At 46.5% G+C, this 18,492-nt stretch overlaps 1 protein-coding gene across 1 annotated transcript; it reads right to left on the bottom strand.

The window, feature by feature from the left end:
• Positions 1 to 271: 271 nt before the first annotated feature.
• LOC118502378 lies at positions 272 to 18,479 on the bottom strand. Its single transcript, XM_036034599.1, has 24 exons — positions 18,425 to 18,479; positions 17,006 to 17,366; positions 16,737 to 16,944; positions 14,707 to 14,929; positions 13,519 to 14,232; positions 12,934 to 13,409; positions 11,282 to 11,659; positions 10,335 to 10,699; positions 9,364 to 9,766; positions 9,126 to 9,276; positions 8,808 to 9,038; positions 7,995 to 8,709; positions 7,662 to 7,920; positions 7,023 to 7,210; positions 6,581 to 6,910; positions 5,543 to 5,774; positions 3,833 to 5,460; positions 3,463 to 3,763; positions 3,252 to 3,402; positions 2,935 to 3,165; positions 2,539 to 2,834; positions 1,413 to 1,673; positions 1,034 to 1,206; positions 272 to 972 (listed from the first exon to the last, which is right to left on the bottom strand). Exons 1-24 carry the CDS (start codon positions 18,462 to 18,464, stop codon positions 717 to 719), a joined length of 8,571 nt encoding a protein of 2,856 aa, XP_035890492.1. The 5' UTR covers positions 18,465 to 18,479; the 3' UTR covers positions 272 to 716.
• Between the last annotated feature and the right edge of the window lie 13 nt (positions 18,480 to 18,492).

The raw sequence follows: 18,492 nt of genomic DNA on the forward strand, positions 1-18,492 counted from the left end.
AGGTGAAAGGTTTCTTCGAGATAAACTTGAATAAACTTTCATATCAACTGTTACGCACAGAATACACACTGCGCTGCATGTGTGTGTGATAACAGTGGATAAGAAAACAAAGCAAGATTTTTGATTTTGGTACACTGTTGACTTTACACCATCCAAATGTTGATAAACTGCCGACGCGTACAATTTTCTTGAAAAATTAGCAAAGGGATGAATTAGGTGAACTCCAACCAAGATTTTCCTTTCTCTTTACTACAATTCAAACAAATGCAAATTATCCTAAACATTCTTTCCAATTTATTTAGAACGGCAAGTGAACGAAACATGCTTCTTCAGTGAACAGTGCGAAGCGATGACAGAACAGACGGAATGTCGTGATGGACGGTGCATCTGCCTGTTCGAGATGAACCCTTTCTTCAAGCCGGATGGAAGCGTCGAGTGTCGAGGTAGGATAGGATAAGGATGATGTACGGTTCTCATTATTAACTGTGTTGCAAAACCTTCTTCTCATTTCCCCACATCCCCAGCCCCGATCAATAAGCCGATAGAGCCGGAGAAGTACATCGATCCGGCAATGATTGGTGTTCTGGTGGCAATGGCAGTCATGTTTATCATCATCTGCGTAGTACTTCGCTTGTTCAGCAAGTAAGTCATTCAAACAAAACCCCTATATACATCAGTTTTCCTATAGAAAGTATTCAAAACCAATACAGAAGCTATTAGTTATAAAATTGCTGATCCGCACCGGTGCTTCGGTTCGGTGCTCCTTCATGGCCATGTTCTTCAACCAATTTGCGGAAGAACCCGTCTGGGATTTGGAGTAGCTTCTGCGGGCTGTCAAACTCTACCATTTGACCAGCGTCTATAACCAGCACCCGATCATTGTCCAGTATGGTGTGCAAGCGGTGCGCTATCGTCAGCACGGTGCAATCGTGAAACTGCGTCCTTATCGTGCGTTGAATCAGTGCGTCAGTTCTGAAAGAGTGGTGGCTAATTAAGCAGTGAAACTTTATTTGATCCGTTTTGTTGAACCTACTTCGGATCCACATTGGCCGTGGCTTCGTCGAGTATCAATATCTTACTGCCCTTCAACACTGCCCTGGCCAAACAGATCAATTGCCGCTGGCCAGCACTCAAATTGGTGCCTCCTTCCGACATCTTCGTGTTGAGACCTCCGGCAAGTGAGGTGATGGCGGGTTTTAATTCAACCTGTTCGATTCCAGGTCGGGGTTAACCGGGCGGCCGGGATGTTCATTAAAAAAGAAAAAAAGAGTAAGTAACAAAATGAAACCCGACAAAAAGGGTGAAACGCGTCGAGAAAGTACTAGCGGGCGTATGTACAAAAAAAATCTGCTAAACGTTCAAATTGGTGAAGAAATGTGTTGCGATTAAATATTCAACCGCCGGGTGCTTACCTGGTCGAGCGCTTTCCACAGCTGCTCATCCGGCAACCGCTCGTCCGGATCCAAATTGCTTCGCAAACTGCCCGAGAATATGACCGGATCCTGGGGTATTATCGAGATGCGGCCACGACACTGCCGCAGCGGCACCGAACCGATATTGATTCCGTCAATCTCGATGATACCATCGCCGGCGTGCAACGGTGTTAGGCGAAAGAGTGCCTGAATTATTGAGGACTTGCCAGCGCCGGTACGTCCAACGATTCCAACATGCTCCTGCGCACGGTTTCACGACCAGGTGGTTTGGCGGGTTGGTCGGTTAGTTTGCCAGAGTCGGGACATTTACCGGAAAGAAAGAACATGACCGGTGATGAAATGACGGTTCTGTTATTTCCTCCACCCAGTGCCTTCATTTTTCGTGTTGCTGCATCGTTTCGTAAAATGCTCCCAAATTGAGACGCCAGCTTAGGGCGAAACTTTGATAAGGGTAGGAACGAGCGAAGCCGAAGAATTGATGTGTGTTTTATTTTAAGCAAGCGCCGACACCTAAAACCAGAATCATTTTGAATGTACGACAAAGAACAAAAGGCAACCCTGCGACGATCCTTTGATAACGTCGACGAAAGCGGATCATGCGGAAAACGGGGGTTACTAAAAATCGGATCGAACCAAACAGATATGGACAGATATGGCTATAATTTAATCAACCGAAGATAAACTGAGTCAATTCGGGGCCAATCACACGCGCCCAGTTTTGGGTCCCGAGATGTGTACGTATGTTTTTCAATTATAAATCAAAGACATTCCAAGGACACTGCCAAGGCACCCGTGTGCAAAAATAATCCTCGGCACGCAGTGGGTTAGTGTTTTAAACTATTCAGGATATTGCCATTGTTTTTATGCCGCTCATCTAACGAGTACGAAACGTCCGAAACACTACCTCCTCTGTGGGGCGGTAGCCAACTGCTCGAATCAGTGCACGTAAAACAGTAAAACTTATATGTGGTAGGTGCCGTTCGTTCGTTTCGTTTGGAAAGAACTTTTGGTGGTTAATGGTGGACCTGTGCCGGTCTAGCTCGAGCGCTACTGACCAGGATCCCACTGAATGGAAATCGATTGCTTAACCGGGTGTGACGCTTACCTTGGGTTTTATGTCGAAACTCAACCCCTTCAGGACCGGATCCGAGATGGGTGAGTAGCGTAGATAAACTTCGCGGAAAGTTATGCCGGGATTTTTGGGCCACGCTTCGGTGCGTTCGGTTGTTTGGACACCCGGCACCAGGTCCGTTTCGGGTACGAGCTGGGCGTATTCAAGCACGCGCTCCACGGATGTCATTTGATTTTCCAGCTCGGCCGTTTGTCGTATGCCCCAGTTGCACATTCCGATGAGGTTGAGCACCTGCGTTATGGCCAGCCCGACGTTGCCGCTAATGATGTCTGAAAGCAGCGAATGCAGCCATTTTTGGGGGGGGGGGCTGGGATTTAAAAAAATGGCCGCACGGAGAGGCGGCGAAACTTCACCGCTCTGATTACTCACCATTCCCAATTACCAGAAAGCTCAGAACAACTGACGCAATGTAGAGCAGGCAAATCGCGTCCAGCCAGAAGGCGAAACCACGCGTCGTGGCACCGAACAGAAACGCAGCTGAAGTGTTCAGATCCTGGTACCGGTGGAATGTGTCCTCCAGAAAACGTTCCGCACCGAATGCACGTATCGTGGTCAGCCCATCAATCGTGGCGTTCGTATGCGTGAACACTGGACTGCGGGCTGTGCGGGAGCAATCGTATCGAATGAAATGCACCCTTTAGTTCACACACTGCTCACACCCGCTACCGATCGATCGAAACACTTACTGATGGCTTCGACGCGTTTCACATTTCGTGCCGTTCGGAGGAATACAAATCGTAGCACGTAAAAGACGGCTCCCATGATCGCTGTCGGAATCAGGAGCCAGTAGTTCGCCAACGCCACTATTACTATGATGCCAGCAAGTTCGAGAAAAAACTGGAAACACATGTTTGGAAGGTGAGGACATTCGAAAGACACGTTTGAAGGGTATCTTACGTAGAGGCTGTCGATCATAACGGTGGGTAGGCTGGTGTCGACCAGTCCGATATCTTTCGAGAACCGATTCATCACTCTGCCCGATGGATTCTGGTGGAAGAAAAGCATGGAAGTCTCAGACACTCCGCGGTAGAGTGCCGCATGCAAGTGTAGCGATGCTTTAAGACACATTTCGAAGAAGGCAAACGAGTTGGTGGTTAACAGAATGGTGATGATAATGGCACCAGCGTAGAACAAAACATGATCGTCCGTTGTCCATCGCGCTTCAAGTGTGTTCGCCACCGTTTCCTCCCAATCCACCCTGAACAAAAAAAGAAATGTACATGTAGTAAAGTCTCTTTGGTGCCTTAAACTAGCGATCTTCACTTACCATATGAACACGAAGTAATCCGTTCCAGAGCAAGCCACTTGAAATCCTATCATCAGCAATGCCGTAAACGCGACAAACGAAACACTATTGACAGACTTCAAAAAGTCTAAGTATACTTTAAACTGAACTGTACCATCTTCTTGTCCTTCCTTTTCCTTGTGCTCTGCCGATAATGACTGCTCCTGGCTCTTGCTTGGTAAGCTTGCTTCATCCTTCGTTCCACGTTCTCCGGTCTCTTCTTCCGGTAGATTTTCGTGCTTTGAGAAATGGCTCGATGGGAAGTATTCGGACAACTCCTTCCCATAGTTGCCTTGGGCAGGAATTTTACCATTCTCTACTATGAGGATATGATCGACCTGGTTGATGTACTTTAATTGATGCGTCACTAGTATGCAAAGCTTTCCGTCCAAAAAATTCCTTATAGCCTGCTCAAATAATACGTTTGCTACATGGGCATCGACGGCCGACAGTGGGTCGTCCAACAGGTAAATGTCAGCCGAGCGATACAATGCACGGGCCAGATTGATCCTCGCTTTCTGTCCACCGCTCAAACTATACCCACGTTCGCCAACCATTGTTTGATCCCCGTGAGGCCATTCCGCAATGTCGTGTTCCAATGCACATACCTTCAGTACTGTGCGATAACGCGTTTCGTCATACGGATCCAGGAAGATAACGTTCTGTTTGATCGTTCCCTCGAATAGCCAAGGTTTTTGTGAGCAATAGCTAATGGTGCCGTTTACCGTGATCGTCCCTTCAGTTGCAGTTTGCTCTCCTATAATGAGGTTCAACAGTGTGGATTTTCCGGCACCAATCGAACCAACGATCGCTACCGTACGGTGGTTAGTGGCGTCTATCTTGAACGATATATCCTGAAGTGAGAAACTAGAACTTGGCCAGCTACTGTGCACTGAACTGAACTCGACAAACGGGGCGCTGTTTAAGCTTAGCTTACGAGATCCTTGTTTTTGGCCTAAGCTCTGCACACTTTGCTGAAGTAGAAACTCCTGTATTCGCTTCAACGATATCCACCCTTCTGCGGCGGACGTAACAGCAAGTGGCCAAAACTCGACCATCGAATGATGGATTACGCTGAAGAACGAAATTAACATATACACCCGCCGGGCGGTTATGGCATTGTCGAAGTACACGTATGCGACCAACGTTAGAAAGATGGACACTTTTGGAACGATGCGAAGTGCAAATAGTGCGGACTTGATGAATGCACTGCCACGCAAAGCCTGCACCTCCTTGCGTCGTAGTTTGCGCATCATCCGCTCAAACGGTTGCTCCCACACGTACATCTTAATGACCTGAATGCCGTGAATGATTTCATTCGTCAAGCGTACACGTTCGTCCGTCGCCAATGCAGCCCGCATTCGGAATCCAGCCGATTTCTTCCCCAGCCAGGCTTGTATCGGTATGAACAGCAGTAAAAATCCGATCCCAATCAACCCGGCGGCACCTATCTCAAGGTACACGAGGACGGCGACAATCACCAACTCTACCGGGCCTTTCCAGAGATCGTGGAAAAAGATTACCGCATAATCGAAACGGCTAACATCGTTTGCCATCAAATTGATTACCGTTCCAGACAATCCGTCGGTAGTGTTACTCAAACTAAGTATCTATGAAGCGAGAAGATAGCGCGAATGTAATGAAATGCGTTTGCCGTCAAATCTGCAACATTGTGCGCGATATTGCCGATACCTTCCGATAGATCAGTGCACAACAACCGATACGAATCTTCATGCCCACTTGCAGCAAATACAGTTGATAGCAGTGGAAGATAGCTAGCGGGGCTAGCACAGTCATCACAATCCCGACTGCATACCCGTAGGCTGCTCCCAGCGATATGTCCGATGCGTCGTTTGCCTTCGTAGTGGTGCGTTGTGAATCGAAGTAAAGGATTAGTTGGCCGAGAAGGAATGGTTGTCCTATTCTGGAATTGTGATATTAGGAAAGAATTGTTACAATACGACATGTATACGCTTCGCGAGAATTTCTAGATATTTTAACGTACATCTCAAGAAAGGCAGCGTGGATATGGTGAAAATCGGAATTTTCCGTAGGATATTGTTCTGAACGCTTTATAGGGAATCATTCAATACGATATAACTAACTTTACTTCATGTCCAGATCCATGTGTGATCTTTTCGATCCAATGAATAATAATATCTCAAGATTTTTTAAATTTTAAATAAGAAATGGATAAGACGGGCCATGGCTGAGACTGCTGTTATGGTTCATGGACAGCCTAGGGGCTTACAACCACAACAATAATACGAAGAACACTCTACTGTTTTACTGGGATTCCTTGGCATGTATTTCAATATGACAATTTTGCGTATTTCGTCCCAAGTATACCTTCCCAATCTCAATATGAAATTCATAAAAATATATCACAATCGTTCCGGACAGTAGCATATGATCAAAACATCAAATATCCCGAAGCCCAAACACGAAACCGCAAATGATGATGCCTTCAACGGAATCGAATCATTCCTTCGCTTCTGATTTTCTCCTGCTACATCCAACACTTGCGTCTGGTTGGTGGATTTAAGTATCTCGTTAGCAAACCAAAGCAATGCTGTCCACGTTTATTGGACTATCAAAGCCGGTGTGTTTTCTGCGCCAGGCACCCCAAAAAACACAGGAACATCGATACGAAACAGCTGCGACAGGCAGATGGTTGGCAGGAACCAACACTCTCCTACCCAAAGAATGCTACGAATCTATATCGCTTACCTGCAGGTTGATTCGATGAAGCTGTAAACAAATCCAAACACCAGTACTCCAACCCCGTACATGCGTAATATAGTCCACAGAAGCCATCGTGGCACCGGTCGTTTGTTTTTCTTTGCCGACTGTGGTTCATTTTTCGTGTCGCCGGCTTGCGTTTTGCGCCCGCCATCCACTGATCCCGGCTGAAGGGTATAGTGGCGCGATGATTCGCGCTGCCATTGCCGCTCAAAGGATGCACCGATTAGTGCACTCTTATGTGGTTCGAGCGTGTCATAAATGTCGTTCGGTACGATTTGTCTTCGCACGCCAATTCGAAGCAAGTCCCGGAGCCACCTTTTGCACAATTTGTTGCACAGTAACCAAGAAAGAAATTTAAACAATTTTACACAACAACTTGTGTTACACTTCTCTCGATAGCTCGATAAGCAGTTTTTGAACAATTTACCAGAAAAAATAGCGTGAAACTGCGTTGGAGGAAGCGTACGGATGTATTTTTGTCCGTGGATATTTGATGTCCGGTTCTTCGATTTTTTCAGATGTTTCCATTCTTAAAACTAAAACCAATCCACACTCGATCGATCCTGACTCGAATGATTGCAGCCAAACTCCAGAGCGTTCAGCGGCAGACTGGCGTTAGCGAACAAATCGGGCGTTAAAAATTACAATGGAAGTATTTCGTATCTTCGTGTCTGGAGTCTCAGCGGGGCGCGTGATAACGGTTTCGCGAGACTTCTTTTACAATGTTTTAACGGCTGAAAGATCCATTATCTGAGGTGCGCTATCATGCGTATCACTATCGGGGTACCAACCGTGGCTATCAGCCGGTCGTGCCTTGAGACAACGGGGAGACAGAAAAACGTGCCAAAACTGACAAAGCGTTGATATTCGTTTATTAGTTGATAAGCCAGCAAGGGACCATTACATTCTGGTTGGCACATGCTGGTGAGGTACATTGGTTAATCGACCGTCTGCGGATGCGGATTGTATTGACCCTTATCCAAATTGATCGTTCGCTGTATCTTCGCACTCTAATTCACAATCGCCGCTGTACAATCGGTTCGGGACGGTGCGTTTGCTTGCGTCAGCCGTGTTTTGTGTAAGCTTGATAAGCGATACCAGTGAGCTGTTGCGCGGTAGACTCTTCCATTTCGTTCACTAGCCGTCTCATAACACCGTCGGGACGTTGCAGAAGCTCGTAAGGATGTGCGTACTCGACCGCTCTCCCGGCGTCCATCACTAGCACCCGATCGCTGTCCATTACGGTATGTAAACGATGGGCGATTGTTAAAACAGTGCACCGTGCGAACCGGTCTCGGATGGTTTTCTGTATTAAGTTGTCGGTCCTGGAAAGAGAGACAATTAAAAGTTCGTAAATATGTGTCGAAACAATTCGAAATTGAAGTGTGGCATAACATACTCGGGATCGACGTTTGCAGTGGCCTCATCCAGTATGAGAATAGGATTGTTGCGGAGAATCGCTCGCGCCAAACAAACGAGCTGCCGTTGGCCCATGCTAAAGTTGGCACCACCGTCGGACATTTTAGCATCCAGCGTCCCCTCCATGCCCCGCACTACCTCCTTCAGCTCCACATATTCCAGTGCGTTCCAGAGCGTATCATCGCCGTGCTGCTTGAAAGGATCCAAATTTTCCCGCACCGTGCCCGAAAACAGGATCGGATCCTGTGGAATGATGGAGATCCGTTTGCGCAGATCGTGCAATCCGAGCGAACCGATGTCAACGCCATCGATCCGTATTATTCCCTCGTTAACCGCTAGCCGGAACAGTGCCTGAATGATGGACGATTTGCCAGCACCCGTTCTGCCGACAATTCCTATCTTTTCGCCCGCGTTTATTGACATATTGAGGTCGCGCAGAACCAAACTCGATTGGGGAGCGTAACGCAACGAAAAGTGCTCGAATCGTATCGATCCCTGTGCGGGCCAGTCGGCGGGCGGTTTGTGTTTGCCGATTGACACAAGCGATGCTTCCGGTTCGACCTCGGCGTACTCGACGACACGCTCGACGGATGTCATTTGATTTTCTAGCTCCGCCGTTTGTCGCATACCCCACTGGCACATGAAGATCAGGTTAAACACTTGTGTAATAGCCAGCCCCACATTGCCGCTCATCGCTGCATCGTGTCAAGGACGAAAAGGAGCGGAAAAGAGTTGTAGTAATCGATTGGATGGTAGGCAAAAAAAAGGACATCACGTTTAATGTACCACTTACAGTTTTCAACCATCAGGAAGCTTAAAGTAACCACGGCGATGTACAGCACACACACCAGCTCCAGCCACTGGGCGAAGGCGCGCGTTGTGGCCAGAAAGAGATACCAGGCCGACGTGTTCAGGTCCTGATGTTTATCAAACTCGTCTGCCAAAATTTTTTCCACCCCAAATGCACGGATGGTGCTGAGACCTTGAAAGGACGCATTCGCATGCGAGAATATGGGGCTTCTTGCTGCGGGAGAACGGGAGCAGAACAAGGGAGCAAATAGAAGAAGCATCTTCGGAAAAACATTTTATACATTCATTATTCGGAACCTACTCGATGCCTCCACTCGCTTGATGCTGCGGGCAGTGTTGGTGTAGATGTGGCGCAAGAAGTAGAACACAATGGCCATCACTAGGGTTGGCAACAAAAGCCAGTAGTTTACCACCGCAACCAGCACGATGATCGCGGAAAACTCCACAAAGAACTGCAATGGTTGCGTGATGAACAGCACAATAAATGCGTAATTTCTTTCTTGAAGGTGCAGTTGTATAGACTTTTCTGCGTCACTCACCAGTATGCAGTCCATCATCGCAAAGGGAAGAAAGGTATCGATGCATCCAATATCGCGTGAAAATCGGTTCAAGATCCGTCCCGATGGGTTTGTGTTGAAGAAATACATTGTGGCACGGGTAATGCCACGGAAAAGGCGATCGTGCAAACGTATTGTGGCCCGCAGACAGATGTAGAAAAACAGGAACGATCTGCTCAAGGAGAGTACAAACATAAACAGCATCGCTATCGCGTACATCAGTATATACTGGTGGCGGGACAGACGTGTGAAGATACTTCCTTGTAGTTTCGGAGGGATAGGAAGTAAGGTGCCGTAGTCGCTGCTGTTATGGGCGTTCGCTCCCATCTCGGTTCGATTGCTTTTCAACCGCTCAAGAGCGCTTGAGTACTCTTCCCAGTTTACCCTGCAATCGAAAGGAAAGAAGGATAGAAGGTGCAGGACAAAACCAAATGAAGGTGAATGAGAATAATCCTTTCGCGCTGCATGAACATCACGTCTCAAGTGTATGATGAAAGTGGAGATGGCTAATCTCACTAAATAGCACTTCAAATTGTATTTTATTTTCCTTCGCTAACGCTTACTCGCGGGGATAGTCTTTGAGTGTTTAAGGAGTTACTTTGACTGTTGCCGCATAGAGTATTTTAAATGAGCAAAGAATTTTCAATACCGAAAATGGCCAACACCGGATCGATAAAACGAGATGCTGGCAGTCCATCTAGGGCTCTAGGCGCCGTGATGGGTTCCAATAAAACGAGCAGCAAGTATTAAGTCCCCTAATGGTCACGTCCATCACTAAATTACTCTCACTCGGCAACATCCTTTTTTGCAGCAGTATGTCCTCTCCGTATGTCCATTTCGACTGGTTATTAGCACCAATCGACACGTAGCAGCAACATCTTAAAGCTTACACATCCTTCCCCCTCTCCACACTTTTTCTGCAGAGCTTAATATTGATATTAATTTACACTTACCACTGGGAGATGTAGTAATCGATACCGCTCATGCTGGCCTGCGCCAACAGGAACAGAACGATGGCCAGCACCAGCAGCAGATTGCTTTGCACGGCTACGAAAAAGCTCTTGTAAACGCGCCACCCGATACGTCCGGTTAGTTGTGATTCTTTATGGAGGTGATTTGAATCGTCTTTCGACGGGCCGTCCTCTTGCGAAGATGGGTTAGATCGTTTTTTCGTACCACGGCCACGTTCGTCGCGGTCATCGTACCCATCAAAAACCATGCTGCTAGATGAGAATGGTGACGGTTGGTAGATGGACTGGTGCTGTTGATGCGCCGGTTGATGTTGTGCCGGGGTTGGATGGATGGAAAACCTTCGTTCCTGATGGGATAGCAAAAGGAATGATGAAAAACTGGCAAAAAAAAGTTGGTGTAGGTTGGAGGGCATGGTGTAACACATCGGGAAGAAGCCCTTTTTCACGCCACATAATAACATATTACACAGCAACAATTACGGTTTTGTTGTGCATTTAAATATTCAATAAACGCATCACTATAAATCCCCGCACGGCAGGGACTCTTGCTGCTGCTGCTGCTGCTGCTGCTGCTGTTGCTACCGCGCGTTAAGTTATCGTGATAAAATATTCAAATTACGGGCAGGGAACAGCGAGTTAACGAGTCCCTGGTGGAAGCAATGCCAGTGCAGCCGCTCCTTCGTTGGATGGATGAGTGAAATCGAATTCATTTCAATTTTGAAAAGTTAAAAAACACACGCACACCCTTGCTCCGGGCATGATGATGCGGTCACCGATCTAAACTCGGATAAGGAAATCGCTCTTTTTTTTTAATTCACAGCCGATGGCCATATCCTGCGGGGCCACACCGGACGAAAGTAGTGCGACACATAGATAAAGCAAAGTAAAAAAAAAAAACACTCCGGGCAAAAATAGCATGTTACACCTACCGTCATTCTATGCGACTCGGTTTTACTATTGCTATCAATGCTGCTGATGGCCGTATCATATTCAATCCCATTGTTCGCAACACTATCGACTTTTCGTTGCTGTTGTCCGTCCGAGCTCTTGTCTGGGTTCTGTCCCACCGTCGAGGACAGCGCATTCGACGCGCCATCAGACGGCGCTGGTGCGTTGTTTTGTTGCACCCGGTCCCGGCCATCGGGTGCGTGGTGCGGTTGTTCAGCGTTCAGCGAGGTAAAGTGCCCCGATTCTGCCAGCGTGCGGAATGGTCCCTGCTGTTCCACGTTGCCCATGTTCATTAGCACGACATGCTCCATGTCCTTTAAGTATTGAAGCTGGTGCGTTACTAGCACGCAAACTTTTTCCTGCAATTGAAAATTTGTGTGTGAGCTACAGCTACTGCGGCATTAGGTTTTCATGATTGCTATCGACGGTGCTGTGACGGGGAAGGCGCGTGGAAAAGCTTTTTTGCGCCTCACCAAACCATCCCCTACATGAAGCACGGCCTTTTTGCCATTCTTCATGGTTTATGAGGCCCCGTGCGAGAAGAAACATATGCATGTGGTTTTTAAACAACGAACAGTGTTCGAAGCCTCCCGTGTGGCGAGCGTGGCATACAAAGAAGTTCTAGCGAATCGTCTAGCGCAATTGTGAGTTGCTAAAAAGTTGCGCTTGGCACGCTTTCGTTTGGCAAACGTCGACGAAGCACGCGTCGCCTAGTCTTTCTGTATAAGATATGTTGTTGATTTGAATTCAACTAATATTCATAAAACACTCTCATAAAGAATACTCGGTTTAAAGGGTTTTCGTGAACTTTTGAGTTACTGAAAAATCAAAGTGACTGTGTAATCGATAGTGTGTAGTTAAATAGCGTCCTGAAGGAGTTAGAAGTATTGGATACATCTTGCTCATACAGTGCCATATAAAGCAATAAGAGCACCTATTTTTATTGAAATAAATTATGAAATTATTAAGTAGATGTAAATGAAGCTGGCCTTAAAACGATGGTCCTAATTGATGGTCCTAATTAAGTCCTATTGGAATCTATCTATTTGAAGTCTCCGTGTCATGATTACAAAATCTCGTCTGTGCGATTCCTCATCCTTTTCCGCTTTTTAACATAAAACAAATATTTTGAAGATGTGATAGGTTGTTCAGGTGTCCCCTGTAATAATTTATTTTTATCAGCGTATAACCTTAAATAAGTTCGTTCCAGAGCTTTAAAAATTGTTCACGAGTATTTTTTCGACGAGTGGTTTTATTGTTTTGTACGGCATTGTTTGTTTGCAATCATCATGCAGAAGGAGTAACAGGACTTTAAGGGAACGACGTGTATGATACAAATGGTATTTCTCATTTTTGCTCATCTTTTAACCAACCAACCACACAATCAGTAAACCACAAAAAGGGTTTAAAAGTGGGAGATTACTAAAGGCCTCGTGATTAATATTCTAATGTATGAGGTCTTGTTGTCCACAAGGCTAAACAGATTCCAGATTTTTTCAGAGAGTTGCACCTGCCGATAGCCTTAGACCTTTAGATTCTAGCTCAAACAAATTGAAATTATGTTTTTGAATCTTCTACTTTATAATTGAAATTAATCATGTTCAAAACACATTAGGCAGTGGCCAGTACTCACCTTTAAGTACTTCACGATGCACTCCTCAAAGATGTGTTTGCCTACGTGGGCATCCACTGCGGACAGTGGGTCGTCCAGCAGGTAAATGTCAGCCCGCCGATAAATGGCTCTCGCCAGGCTGATCCTAGCCCGCTGCCCTCCGCTCAAGCTGATGCCCCGCTCACCCACGATCGTTTGATCTCCGCTGGGAAGCAGCTGAAAGTCTCGATCCAGCGCACAGACGGACACCACCTCCCGGTACCGCTTCTCCTGGTAATCCTCGGTGAAGACGATATTGTTCTTGACCGTTCCCTCAAACAGCCAGGGTTCCTGTGGAGCGTAGCTAATATTGCCATTGATTTCCAACCGGCCCTCGTCCAGCTCGAGCTCGCCGAGGATAACCTGCAGCATGGTCGATTTACCGCTTCCAACCGAACCGACGATTACGCACGGGTTCGTCTTGTCTACGGTTAGTGTTACGCGTTTGATTCCGCTAGCTGCAAATAAAAGCAAAATGTTGTAGCAAGATGGTGCGGAGTATGCAAGTAGGAGTTCCCACTTCTGCCAGACCAGATTACAAAACCAGTGTGCCAAAATGTACAGTACCTCGTACATTAACTTCACCGCTGGATGCTGGCAAGTCCTTCTCCCAGAGAGCGGTACCGTTGCGCATAAAAATTCCATGCCGCGTTACCGCTTTTCTGTTAATGAATCGCCTGCTGTGAGACGGCGCTCTCTTAACCGTGCTCCGGGCTTTTCCTTCCGGTGCTGCATTTGCTGTGCTGTCCACTCCATTGCCATTCCTTGCCTCTGCCAGCAACTCGCAGGCACTCTCGTCCAACGCAGTCTCGTGCATCGTCGCCGGGTGGTCGGTCCGCGCCGGTCTGTACTTTCGCTCGTCCAGCAACAGAAAGTCCTGTATCCGTCTTATCGACACCAGTCCCTCGTGAACGGATGTCAGTGCCAGCGGCCAGAAGTGGAGCATCGAGCTGTACAGCCAGTTAAAGTAGGAGGTCACGATGAACACCCGCTTGGCGGTGAACACGTTTCCGTACAGGACGTACGCGACTAAGCTGAGAAAGATGGCCACACGTGAAACGAGATTGAACGATAGCAGTCCGGCGCGTATAAATAGGGTTCCCCGTATCCCGTTCACCTCCTTCCGCCGGATGCGGTCCACCATCTGGCTGAAGCTCTCCTCCCAGGCGTACATCTTTATCACTTGAATGCCTTGTATGATTTCGTTCATGAACTGTATCCGGCGGTCGGATCGGTTGGCCGTTTTAAGACGGAAAAGTGCCGCCCGTTTTCCGAGCCACGCTATGAAAAAGAAGGAAATCGACATTTGATTTGCCTGTGCCGCAGTATGTTGGTATGGAAATTTTTCGCCTTTTTAAAGTTGAAGTTTAAAGAAAAGTATTTTTGATGCCCTATACGGTAACCACTCCCGTGTTGCATTGTTAAACAAATAGCTTAACAAATTACCCAGCAACCAATTATCTAAAAAAAACAGGTTCTCACCAATGTCACCCTACATGCAAAACTCCTCGCCAGTTTCGGGGAAAACCCGATGACGTGGACCAAACATCCAACGCACGTAGATAGATCGCGTGCTCAGTACAATTTCTTACGTCTGATGACTGTTCGGACGTAATTTTATGGCAAATCTTATGGCCGTTAGTGCTTGATGGCGTTGTGCATAACGAGATAATGCATCAGGATTTACGCACAGATCACGTGATGTGACACTAACTAGAAAGTTGTTCGTCACCCAACCAGAACCACCAAACTTACCTTGTAAAGGAATGAAGCTGAGCAAAAAGGCAATGCCGAACAGTCCCGATATGCCAATCTGTCGGTAAATGAAGAATCCCAGCACCAGCAACTCAATTAATCCTTTCCAGATGTCGTGCACAAAGCCGGTCGCTGTGTCAAATTTGGCCACATCGTTAGACATCAAATTGATGACCTGCCCGGTCATACCGTCCGTTCCGGCTGCTTTCGTGATGCGAAGTGCCTAGGAATCAGATAACGCATGGAAAGGGCAATGAGAAATATTAAAAAACGATTAATACCGAGTTGTTTCATTATCAAGCAATATTAGCAACACATTTAAATAAAAAAAAAATACTGTAAGTGTCCCCGAATTTTTAACGACAATGTTCTTTAAATAACGCCATCAGCTAGAACACGACGCTCGACTGTCACATGCTTGTTATAATAACCAGCAAAGACATCACTCCACTTCGAAAAGTTTTCCAGGTTTATGCCTCCACTTAAACCCAAATTCGATATTCTTGAACATTATCAAGTTGACTGCTAGCGGGCCTCAAAGCCTCGGGCGAAAACTTCATGTTTTCCATCTGCCATTAATGTGTCCGATTAGGCTTGTGAATTAGCGCCTCCATCCTGTTGTACGACGTTGTTTTGATCTTGCAATCAGTTGGTCTTCACCTAGGGTAGTATCAATCAAAAATCAATGTCAATCAAAACGGGCGGCATGCTAGGACGCCATCAATCCAAAAATCATAACTCTAATCGAATGTTTGCGACTTTGAACCTTAAACTTCAACGGGAGTATTCCAAAGTTTGTTTGGAGAATGAAGCGATCTTTGTGAACTGTAAAAGACATTAGTGATGCTGAGCAGCGCCTCGAGGCCTGAGTCAATCGTCGGAGACAAATGATATTGCCCATTTGTTTGTACTTATACGAAATGTGTAAAGACACATTTTGCAATCCGACGAAATTTTGCTTGTCGCTTAAAGTTGTCTTCTACTTCTTCTTTAGCCAAACGACCTCTTAGGTCATGTGTGTCATTTTTGGCTTACTAGACTTAATGATACCACGTAGTTGGATAGTCACTAAGTCTAGTATGGTCACTATGGGGAATGGTCCGGATGAGATTTGAACCCCGGTCCTGTCGTATGATGACCGGTGCCGTTGTCGCCTCTACCATCGGGCCGCCAGGCCACTGAAGTTGTGTGTAGGTTGATGATTCTCTGCTCTGATTTTTCAGAGCCATTGGCTTCCTAGAGGCGGTCCGGTAGGCAAAGCGATAGCGGACTTTCCAGCTGCGGGTAAAACCAAGTCATTGGAAGCCGGAAATGGCAGGTCCGAAACCTTTAGAGGTTGTAGTGTCAATGATGAAGTTGGCTTCCTTCTCACACGGATATCAATGCTCAGAAGTAGTACCTACGAGTAACCATAAACAAAGCAATTGCCAACTAAAATAAGTCACACGGGCTGACCCGTGTCACGCAATAATCGCAATAATTCACGTCTATTCTGTTTTTTGCAGCATCCTATAAATTAATTGTGGAGCTACACCGATCTGAATAATCTTTCGCAAATGATGTATGAGCAACTAAATGTATGCCAAACACTATCTATCGTTTGGGCTTTCCACTGGTTGTGGCTGCCTGCAAAGAATTCACAAACGGTCTGCAAATGCAAAAGGAAATTGCGTCGACTAGTTCAACCCGATAGCTGGCACGAATATCACTAGCCGTTAAGCTTTTCTGGCTCATATAAAAGAAGTAAAAAACCGACTTAAAAGCAGGATGCTGTCTCAATGGTCGCTGTGGCGCCACCGATTTGTTGCGGAAATTGTTGCATAATTGATTAAATTGTGCATGTTAAAGCTGCACTTGGGGAGGGTCTACGGAGACGCCATGCAGTCGCCAGTATATGCTTTTTTATGTTTGCATTCCTTTCACAATATGAGCTCTCGTTCTCACCGCTTTCGAAGCTCTTTCATGCTGCCCAGACATCAACCGATGAACGCTTTTCTCGTCGCTTTGTTTTTGCCGACTGATACACTTACCTTTTTGTAGAGCAGCGAACAGCATGCGACACGAATCTTCATGCCGATTTGAAATATGTACAGGATAAAGTGATGAAAGACGGCTACCGGTACCAGCGAGCAGAGTATGATTCCGATAGCATAGTAATACGCCTCTTCCTTGCCAATATCCTGCTGTCCGGGAGCGAAATAGGACACCAACCCACCAAGACATTGCGGTTGCAGGATTCTAGAAAAAGAGGAAGCTTATGGACTTTTGTCGTGATAATGGTAACGGTATCCAGTCATACCTTGCCAGCAAGTCAACGATGGTATATATCGATCCGTAACCGAGTATCGATCGCCAATAGATTCGACATATCACCCGCAGAAAGCTGGGCCGATCGTTGCCTTTCTGTTCCGCTTTCCAGTGCCTTTCAAACTGGTACGACAGTTGAGCGCTCTGGTGGCTTGAAAGCGTTTCATAGATGTCGGTCTCGTCGATCGGGCGCTTCAGCCCCGTCCGAAACAGATCCTTCAACCACCAGAAGGTGTACCACGACAGTGGGCCCGCCTTCGATACCGGGTTCGTCTCGCGGCGAAGATCATGTATTTTTGTGTCCTGATCGTACTGTGCCGGATTCATTGTGAGTGCTAGGATGGGTGATGGGACTAGTACCAAATAAAAAATTGGAAAGAACAAACACTGCCAAAAAAAGGTATTCCTTCACTCTAAGCCAGCGCGCACACTTGTAACTTATCACTTTGTCGCTTTGGACCCCGGTACGCTTTATCAGTAGTCTAACACTGCACAGATCTTTTTACGTTCGCGAACACGCGCATTATGTATGCAAATGAGCTAAGCATACATTAGCTATCTCATGGTATTCCACATTGCTGTTATTTAACTTGTCACTGCCACTAGATGATAGAGGATGAGCTTCACACGCTGTATACCATAACCACGCGTGCCTTACCATGCGCCGTATGATTGATCAATTCGATCGATGAAATTCACTCACACTGATAATGATGCACAATTTTCAATAAAAAATCAAAAGTAATGCAGACTGGTTTCTTTTGTTTAAAAGCATCACTCTCCACACACGAGATCACGGCATCCAGCGTCTCACGCCTTGTTCAGGGCACTAAAATGTATGGTAGGCGTCAAGGCGCTTCCGAGACGATTAAGAAATCTCTTCACTCTTATCTCTCGTCACTATCACCGCAAGGTCTTGGTGTCTCGTAATCCTTTGGAAAACATTACGGTGGAGGTCATTTGAAAACGAAATGAAAGTGGATTTTTTCTAGCAATCAGAAATGCTTGCCGAAACATTGGCATTATAAAAAATGAGGAAAAGTTAAGATTAAAGGGCCATAATGAATCACACCCGTAGTATCCACGTGCCGATTCATCAATCAAACAGGAATTATCTTGTGAAGCACTCAGCAAGTACAACTTTTTTTTCTCGTTGCGACCTGAACTCGCCACGTTTTTCACCGATGTATTTTCACCACCGTATTTGCAACGCTCCGAAATAGACTGGACCACGCGCGCCGCTTACGCCGTGATATGGCGGCGCACTGACTGAAACTGGCTCGCGCTACTATGTATGAATGATGACGCCAAACAAAACGAAGTTTAATTCTCATCCACATCTGCCCGGCAGGACAAGGAAGCGAACGGGAGACAGAGAAACACACACAGAATCAAAACAAAGATAACTCACGGTCAATCGTCGTCAATGATTTTGTTTGCCAGGCAAGCATTAGCCAGAATGGGGAGGAAACAAATGGG

The sequence above is a fragment of the Anopheles stephensi genome, chromosome 2, assembly GCF_013141755.1.
Source record: "Anopheles stephensi strain Indian chromosome 2, UCI_ANSTEP_V1.0, whole genome shotgun sequence".
NCBI classification, from domain to species: Eukaryota; Metazoa; Arthropoda; class Insecta; order Diptera; family Culicidae; genus Anopheles; species Anopheles stephensi.